Source organism: Rhinolophus ferrumequinum, chromosome 14 (genome assembly GCF_004115265.2).
Source record: "Rhinolophus ferrumequinum isolate MPI-CBG mRhiFer1 chromosome 14, mRhiFer1_v1.p, whole genome shotgun sequence".
Taxonomy (NCBI): Eukaryota; Metazoa; Chordata; class Mammalia; order Chiroptera; family Rhinolophidae; genus Rhinolophus; species Rhinolophus ferrumequinum.
In genome coordinates this window covers 45,587,027-45,596,893 of record NC_046297.1, presented here as the reverse complement: position 1 = coordinate 45,596,893, position 9,867 = coordinate 45,587,027, and the positions used below count along the sequence as shown (strand labels likewise).

Genomic DNA, 9,867 nt, shown 5'->3' with positions numbered 1-9,867 from the left:
TTGAATGCAAGAATGTGGCTTACCTTTATCATTTACCCATCTATTCAATTCCACGCCTCCACCCAGGATCAGTCCTTGTATAGTTAGTATTTGTTAAATAAATGTGTATGGCGCTTCCCATTTGATTAAGGTACTTCACATCCATCAGCATTTTTGCTTCTCAAAGAACATCTGGAGAGGAAGAACAAATGTCTGTTTTATATCTGAGGGTATATACCAGTTTTATACCAAGAGGATCAAAGATTTAACTGAAGACTTCTAAGCTAGTTTTGTAGAAAGTTGGGGGTGAAAACCTAGATCTTTAGAGTTGGATTACTTGTTATTTTCCAAGAAAAACTTGCTGGTATGTATTGTATCGTTGAAACCTGGAGAATAGTAGATATCAAGTCATTTGAATTTCAAATAAATACTTCACTCTGAACTTTCAGTCTCTACCAGTTACTGGGATAGTGTGATGACTTGCTTCTCATATAAAGAATATTTGAAAGAAAATCCGGATAGAGTGGTTCTTTTTGGCCTGGTGTGGGTATTTCCATTGTTGTTGCTGCTGGTGGTGGTTCTTCCAACCCCTCTGCCCCGCGTTCCTGTTTTGTGTGTGTGTGTGTGTGTGTGTGTGTGTGTGTGTGTGTACAGATACACTGCTCATGTGGTGGATTTCTTTTCCCACAGTCCTTCACTATTTTAAATATATACGAATATATTAGTATCAGGTGTACAAAACAACATAATGATTAGACATTTGAATCTCTCACAAAATGATACCTCCATCACCCTCCCAACCCCACCCCACCCCCGCTAAGTCTACTACCATTCTGCGGCCTTCAGTTTAAAAAATCTTTCCCTTTGCAATGGCTCAGAGATCTGGATGTACACCTGGATTCACAGCGACATAACAACATTTAGGGTCAAAACTGTGTCGATCTCCTGTCCTGCCCCAGACTTTCGGCGCCCCGCACAGCCCTCCTGGGGGTGGAGCCGCCATCCAGAGGTCAGTTAATAAACCGCCCCTGGGATCCGGAGCTCTGGGCTCTGGACTTGCTGAACTCCAGCCTTCAGGACTCCAGCCTGAAACTGGGGGCGGTCCTTGGGGACCGTGAAGAAGGGCGACCCCAGCTCGCCCAGACCAGCCAGCTCGTGTGCCCCTGGCATGGCGGCGCCGTCCAGGCTCCTGATCCGCGGGGGTCGCGTGGTCAACGACGACTTCTCGCAGGTGGCCGATGTGCTGGTGGAGGACGGTGTGGTGCGGGCTCTGGGTCGCGACCTGCTGCCGCCTGGGGGCGCGCCCGCGGGGCTACGGGTCCTCGACGCGGGGGGCAAGCTCGTCCTGCCAGGTGGCATCGACACGCACACGCACATGCAGTTCCCCTTTATGGGCTCAAGGTCCGTGGACGATTTCCACCAAGGCACCAAGGTACCCACCCCGCCGCGCCCTCCCCCCGCGATGCCGTGTGGCCGCCTCTCCTGCCGCCCCCGGGCTCCAAAGCAGAGCCCCCCCTCCTCCCCCCACAAGCCCGCGCCTGCGCAGCGGGGCGGGGCTGAGTGGGCAGGAGCGAGCCGCAGCCGTCAAGCGGGTGGAAGAGCTGGGATTAAGATTCTGCAGGCTGAGCCCCCTTTTTCTGGGTGCTCCTTCTCGGTGGCATTAGCCCACCTTGCCTAAACCAGCAGCTTCCTACCCCTACATTTGGGTAATTTGACAAGTTTAAGGCAACCTGGCCCTAATTTCTCTACACCTTATATCCTCCCCACCCCCCATATTCATTGGCGTTCTTTGGAAATCCACAAGACTTCCGTAATATCTGTAGAATCTTTTAGTGAACTTGGCACTCCCAGACATTTCTTCCCGTCTTCCATTCCCAGCCAGAACCAAATGAAAAATCCATTCACCTGGTAGTTACTGCCTTGACTCAGAGTTAGTGGTATGTGGTGGGTGTTGAGAAGTCTGGGATGGATGGAAGCCCAGCGATCCACAATCTTTGCCTCCTTCCATCAAAATAAAATACAACCCAGAGAAGGGTTTCCAAGAGAAATAGTCCAGATACGATCTCCCAGGCACTCACACTTGCATCAAGCCTGCCTTGTCCCATCTCTTCTCTGAACTACTCGCCCTGGGGGCATTAAATACAGCCTCTGATTCTTACCGCTTGCTTGAGCACCTGCAGCTCTATTGCTGGTGTAGGAGGATCAGATCACCAGTCCCCAGGTGAGGGAGCTTGGGTTTCTCTCCACACAAAGGCCTAGAGGATCAGGTCGGTGAAAAGAACCTTAAACGGTCCTCCAAGGCTCCTGAAAACAAGATCAGGAGATGAACAGGGCAGCCTTACAGGAAGGTATATGTGAAACTCCACTTACTAGTTCTGCTAAAGCCAAACCCTCACACTCTTTGAGCTTTGAGTTTTGGGGGGCAGTGAGGGAAACGGCTCCTTGCAAAACCAAAGTGTGGCTACCCTGAAGGTCTAAACTCTTCACTCAGGCATGTGGGTGAGGATTTCCTGGGGGCGACACCTTGATGTGTGTGAAACAGGGTGGGCTCCAACTAGAGGCAGTTCAGGCTTTCAAAGCATTTTTAACCATAGTTCAGGTACCCTACTGATTTCTACCATTTTTACTCTCCTTACACCTCCCCCCTCCGCCTTACCCAATCATCTATGATTGGCCAGAATATTTAACAGAAAAAAGAAAAAAAAAGAGAAAGATTTAATCCAGAGAAAGAGGCCTGGAGTACGCTGCTCACATCAACATTTGGAAAGCTTCCTCCTAGTTACTCATTGTCAGCCTTTCTCATCAGGGCAGTGGTCAAAGTCCTTTGTAGGACAGGTCACTATTTGTTTTGAAAATGGAACATTCATTTTTACCTTTTGCTAAAAATTGAAATTTGCTCAATTTTAATGAACTTATTTTTACATTTTACGTAAAATGTTCAGATATCAAAGCAATACAAATAATAGAAACTTGGGGAAAGGATTGGAAAGCAGAAAGAAGAAAACTATTACCCATAATCTCCCACTTAATGACAACAAACATTTTGGTATATTTTCTCTATGCTTTTCAATATGCTTTTTTTTTTTACATTACTGAGAGTGTATTGTGTATGTGTGTGTGTGTATACCTGTACAAAAATTTTTTTTTTAATTTTTATTGGGGAATATTGGGGAACAGTGTGTTTTTCCAGGACCCATTAGCTCCAAGTCAAGTCGTTTTCAATCTAGTTGTGGAGGGCTCAGCTCACTGGCCCATGTGGGAATTGATACTGGTGACCTTGGTGTTACGAGCACTATGCTCTAACCAACTGAGGCAACCGGCTGAGGCAACCGGCCGCCCTATATAAAATTTTGTAACTTGCTGTTTCCAGTTATAGTACAAGCACTTCCTGTTATCACAGACTCATCATTAAAAAAGTCCTTTGTTGATGGCAGGTCATTCTACTACCCCCATTTGCCAGGTAGGAGCTGCTATTTCTGACCATATTAATTTAGTTTTTCTTTGAGATCTGTAAGTGAACAAATTTATAGAGAAAACTAGCCTTTACATGCACGTCTCTGGATGAGCCAAATGTGGTGGATATTCTTATAGGATTGCTTCATGCCCTAGAGGAAAATTTTCCTCAGGCAACCCCACAAAGATCCTTACTGACCTAAGAATACCCAAGCAAGAGCCAGAGAGAGCTCACCGGATGCTTTCCAAGGCACAGGCCCCTCTTTTGGAGTGTATGCATTCCAGGGCACCCTGCTCCTCTCCCTGGGGCTCTTCTTGCTGGCTTCTCCGGGATGGGTTGCTTTACCGCACTGAATACTTTGCAGCATCCATCTTCGCCATTCCAGATTTGGGGATCTGTAGCAACTATTGTCACCCCATTGGCTATTTGGGTTGGGGAAGTAAGTGTTCTTTATCCTTTGAAACTAAAGAGAGTTCAGTCTTTCATTTAACCAGCAAAGATTTTGTTCAGACTTTCAGTAAGCAGTCCAATTAAAAGCCGGTATTAAAAGCAGCAACCCATTTGTTTTTGCCTTTTCCTGGGTTATCTCAACCCTTATGCACCTTACGGATTTTCTAAGAACAGCTCAAATAAAGTCATGGCCCTTCTACTTAAAACAAGGGGGCCTGGGATTTAGAGAGAAAACTCACCTAAGTTCGTTCACCCAGTGTGAAGCGGGGAGCTGGTGGGGACAATGGGCCCTTGCTTGTCCCTAGCTTCGGGTCCAGGTCTACCGCATGGTCCTGGGTGGGGTTCTTCAGAATTCCGCTGGCTACACTAAATAAATGTCAATGTACGAAACGTCCAAACCTGTAGAGAATTGTTATAAGAGTTTATTTGCACCAAACTGATGACAATTGCTGAGAAGCAAGATCTCAAATGCTTTGGAGAATAACACTTTTACAGTTTCTTTTATGCAGTTGAGATTAAGGAGAGAATATAAGGAAGATTACAGGAAGGTGGGAGAAAGCAAGGAGGACATTGGATTACAGGATACCTAATACTAAGATTACATGCTCTCTTGAGGGTGGTTACCCTTATTTCAAAGGTGTGCTAAATAGATGCTCAAAAACAATGGACAGGGCTTGCTTAAAGTAAAGATAAACCTTTTACTAAAAAAGTGATAGGCTTGTATTGTGACTACCCACCATGACCTACCCAGTTAGGAATTTATGATCAGATCACCCTGTGAGGTGACTTTCTTTAGAACCCCTTTTTGGCCCACAGTGTTTTCAGAAGATAGGTCCCCAAAGGTTAGACCATTCCCTGTTTGCCTTCTGCATCCACCAGGTTGATCATTTATAATATCTGACAAATAGAAGGGATACTGTTTGTGGTATTTCATTTATTGATTGCTAGATTGTGATGTGGCCCAATTTAAACAATGAAATATAGGTCAACCAAAGGTTATGTGTTTTGTAAATCTAATTCATGTCAGAGGTTGATTTAAAGCCTGTAATTAATTTATTTAACTAAAGGTAAAAGCTTTCTATCTGATGAAACTAATAATGTTCTCCTTTAAATAAATCATATTTCATTTTGTTGGTCTATACTAGATGTCTTTTAATAATTCAACATCTGTAAGAAAAGAAAATAGAATTTTTAATTCAAGTGGATATTGTGAATTAGATAAACTTGAAGAAATTGTGACTTTGTTTTTACTATATCCTGTGATAAAAGAGTGATTACAAGAGCTCAGCCAGTTTTCAAATATATATATTTATATTCTGACATATATGCAGCTTGAAGTGTGGACTTGCATTAAAAACCTGGCAGCATCAGTAGCTAGCGGAAGAATCATTTTTTTAAAAAATTGGGAAAACACTTTTTTTTCTTTTTTGGAAAGGACAAAAAGTCCTCGAAATTATCAAGAAAGGAAATTATACTTTACTCTGGAACTTTTTGGTAGGGTGCCATCAAGATAATTACTTATAATAAGGCAGTGGAAGGTATGTGATTAAGCACACATTTATGATTGTGTTTATCGAGCTTCCTCACCTTGTAAAAAAAGAGCTGTGCTCAGAAAACTTGGTTGCAACCCAAATTCCTTTTTCTGTTGCCTCCTGGAGCTCCAGGCTGGGCTTTAGAGGCTGTGTGGGCTGACTGTGTGACCTTGAGCAAGTGATTTCCTCTCTCAGGGTTGTCAACATTTTGTTACGTGTAAAAACGAGGCTCTGGTTAGAAGAACAACTTCAATAAAAAAAATAAAATTTTACAACAAATAAAAGCAAAATATAATCATCATCCAGCCCTTAGGAAAATGCTGGAGCATTATAGTTGCTCAATATATATTAGTTGAATGAATAAACTTTTTTTAAAAAAGGAAAAGCGTATAAAGAAAAACATTTAAATCACCTATAATTTTAACATTTTGCTTTCTATCCTTTCAGAGATTTTTTTTTTCTTTTGGGAGGGCATAGAAGCATTTTTCCTTCTACTAAATTGTGCATACTCTTTCGAGTCAGCCTTATTCATTAAACATTTCCCCATGACCCTAACTGTCATTGGAGCATGTGATTTCCATGGCCCCCTTTATCCTCTCTGAGTCCAGTCTGAGTCTCAGAGCTTTCTTTCTGGTCTTGGTACCTCTCGTGCATCAGGTTTCCATTTCTGCCTGCCTAAGGATATCGCAATTTGGTCGCATAAGCACATCAAACTCAGCATGTTCCAAACGAAATTTATCCTTCCCTGCAAATGCCAGGCCCAGTTTTCATCCCATTTCCCAAAGTGTTAACAGCTCTCTTCTAAGTGTTAACAGCTCTCTTCTTCTAAGTGTTGGACATTTGGATGGTTTCTAGTTTTTTTGCTTGTGTATAACAACATTGTAACAGAAGTCATCACTCAGATTCTTGATGATTGACTTAGAAATCACCCTTCAGAGTGAAATGACTGCGCTAATGCATAGCGGATACATCTTAAAGGAGTTTAATGCATACATCCAGATTGCTCTTCAGTTTATGTTCCCGTGACCAATACATTAGAATTCTCATCTCACTGCAAACTAGCTACCTGTGAAAACTGACTTGCAAAAAAAAAAAAAAAAATCAATGCCAATTTAATAGGAAAAACATAGAATTTCTTAATTGTTAGTAAATATGCATTTTTTTTTAGCTGCTGGTGAGGCTGAACTTTGAATGTCTTGTTGTGCTAGCTTGCATGTTTCAAGCTCTAAGAGCTTATAATTCTGTGATTTCCTTAGGTGGCTTTTTATTGATTACAAAGTTAATCTTTGCACTACTAATTAGAAGAAGAGAAAAACCATCTCAAATGTTAATTTGAAACTTCCTGATGTTAAATAAGGCTTTGGCCCTATTGAGGGTGTTGTATGTTAGGGATCCTTTCACTGAACTTTACAGAATCTAGACTTGCCTTCTTTCAGTTTCCATAGTGGAGTTCACCACGCTTTTCAGTTCCACTTGTTTCCACCTTAATTTGCATGGACTGGATGTTTTTGATGTCCAACAAGGATAGTGTAGAAATCAAGGTTTTCATGATGCTGCTGTCGGGGAGGAAAAACTTTTCCTGTAACCTATTAGGTTTAGTTATTGGAGCCTGCAAATTAAATTGACAAAAGACAAATTAGCAAGAGATTTTTAAAATTCAGGTGTAAGTAAATTCATAGAAAAATGTGACTCAAGGAGGCAGTGCAAATTTGAGGCTTATATACCACCTTAACAGGGGAAAGGGAGGGGAAGAAGGGCACTTAGGGAAAACAAATGACTTTTAGGAAAGTCAAATGGGCCTTTAGGAGAATTGGTGGGAGATATGATAGTTTCATGACAAAGGCTATTTAGGTGTGCTGCAAGCTTCTAGTCGCAGGTAATGAGTCAGTCTTCCCTGGTGGTGACACTTTCTGGAAGTGTCAATTGAATGACAGTTGAAATTCTTTTGAGAGGCTCTGCTTATAGGCAGATAAGGCACTTCAGGAAAAAAGCTGATTCTCATTTAAAACAATTTTTTTAATATATATATTTTTTAAACTTTCAAATTTCAATTTTTACAGTTGTCAAAAGAGTCTGTTCTCAAATGCCTTTAGCCTAAAATGGTTTTTTTGACACGCTGGCATATCCTGGACCCTGTCCCCACCATCTAGCGCGGAAGAATCCTAAACTAAGGATTTTCCAAATTGATGCTTAGGTTCTATTAATTCAGTCAACAAATATTTCTTGGAAACCAATTGTCTGGCATTGTGGTTGGGGTAATAGAAATTAAATCCATTTGCTCTCAGTGGCAGGTATACAGGGATATAATTTATGTTGGATTTAATAATAAATTATCTACTGTAGACTTTTGGACTTATAGACTTAACTTCGATAATTGTGACTATTTTTGAATGAATACCTGAGGTCTGGCATTTTCCCTTTTGTGAAGTCACTGGTCATAACAGCTTGCATCACCAAGCTGAGCTTTTGAGCAGGCTGTTTGGCTGCTAAGTGAGCTTTGGCAATTACCCACGGTCGACTCCTCACCATCACACTGGACTCTTCTTTTCACATGTCAAGTAGCACATTAAGGGAGGACACTTCAATTTTTCAGTTATATTTCATTGCCTCCTAATAGCGAAATTGCATGTTCTAGTGTCTGTCCTGACTTTCTGAGCCCTGAGGATCTGGTCACACATAAAAACAAAGACCTAAAAATTAGCTTAAAATAAAACAAAATGTCATCTTTTGTAAAAAAGAAAAAATTATTTGAGGCATAGATATCGAAATAAACTGTAATTTTGTCCTATTAGAAGTCCTAGTTAACACGGAGGAGGTAATGTGTTTTGGGCAAAACTGAGCATCCATCTTTCAAATTCAACTCAAGATCTACATTCCATATTAACATTTTCATAGAAGGATCCAGGCAACTACATGGCCAGGGCTAGCCATATTTTTGAGAAATGAAAAATCTTACATTAATATGCCACTTACACTCCTTTTCCATTTTGCCATTGAAAAAGTGAACCATCATAATCATTCCAACTCGTAGGTTTTGGGGAAAATTCATTGATCCCTTTCTCCATTTGTTTCTCCCGTAAACATTTAAAGACTATTTATGTACCAGGCACTGTAATAGGCACAGGGCATACAGAGATGCATCAGAAATTACATCAATTGCATCAGAATCATTGGGGGATGGTTTAAAAGTTCCCTAGATGATGCTAGTATGCGGCCCGGGTTAAGATTCACTGGACTAAGGAGAGGAGGAGCCAAGGAGGGAAGACATGAGTGACCTCTGTCTCTGAGGTAGAAATGAGCTCAGAGCACTCCAAGGAGAGGGAGGAATAGTGCCACTGGAATGGAGTGGATGAACTGGGAGTGTGGGAGGTGGGGATGTGACTCAATAGAAAGCTAAGGAAGTAGCCAAAGTTCAGCTCATGCCGGGCCTTAAAGGATTGTATAATAATTGTCTTTTCTTTATCCTAAGAGCAAAGGGAAGTCAATGAAAGATTGGAAGTGGCAAGCAAGGCTGGGGACCAGGTGACAATGAAGAGGCTACTAGTCTAGTTAGAAGATAAAAGGGGCACAGGGCAGTGCAGTGGCGGTGAAGATGCAGGAGGTAGACTCGTGGCGTGTGTAGAAGGTAGCCTGGGGTGCTGATGGATTGGATTTGGGGATGTAGGAAAGAAGAGAGGTAAAGGTCCAGGGTGACTCTCAAGTCTGGTTTGCACAGTTAGATGGATGATGGTGTGCTTAATATTTCAAACTTGGGAGACAAGGAGAGGCAATGTGGAAGACCTCTTTACAAAGCTGAATGTGTTTTCTGGAGTTGGAAGACAAATTGGGGTCCTGAAGTTTGTTTTCCTAAGTCTTAGTGACTATGAGAAAGCTGAAAATTCAGCCCAGTGTTTTCCTCCCTCCAGCTCAAATGTACTGTTGGACTTCTTTTGGTTTTATTTGGGTTGAGCATGTTCTGCGATTGATTTTTAGTGAAGCAGGGTCACTTGTTTTAGGATGAGCTTAGAAATGAAAATTTGGTGACACCATAAAAAGGAAAAAAAATGCTTGGGATGCTTGCAATAATGATTTGCAACCTAATGCATTCTTAAATAAAATCTCGTGTTATGTAATATTATGACCCCACTGTTGGTTAGAGTTTATCTCAATTTATATTCTATCATATTTGCACCTGAGACAGCACATGCTCTACTCTGCACAAAAGAAGGTTTTAGATAAACTGGAAGTATTTCAAGGGAAAGCAGCCAAAGTAATTAGGAGCTGAAAGAATTGATTTATGAGCCCAGATTAGAAAAGGTAAATGCATTTTGTTTAGCTCAGTACAAATAAAAATGGAGCAAAGTCAATCAGCAGTAAAAACAGAGGAAACAATTATGTTTTGTGTAGAACTATGAAAGAAATGTTCACCCTTTACTGGTTCTACTTCTCCTAAGCTCTCTTCATTCTTCAAAT

At 41.5% G+C, this 9,867-nt stretch overlaps 1 protein-coding gene across 2 annotated transcripts in view; it reads left to right on the top strand.

The window, feature by feature from the left end:
• The first annotated feature begins 1,013 nt into the window (after positions 1 to 1,013).
• DPYS (dihydropyrimidinase) overlaps positions 1,014 to 9,867 on the top strand; it is a 92,610-nt gene continuing 83,756 nt past the window's right edge. The window contains exon 1 of one of the 2 annotated variants that reach the window (XM_033126838.1): positions 1,014 to 1,411. In XM_033126838.1, the coding sequence (XP_032982729.1) occupies positions 1,148 to 1,411 (264 nt within the window). In that variant the 5' untranslated portion in view covers positions 1,014 to 1,147. The remainder of the gene's footprint in view (positions 1,412 to 9,867) is intronic. The other variant, XM_033126837.1, reaches the window with a different exon arrangement.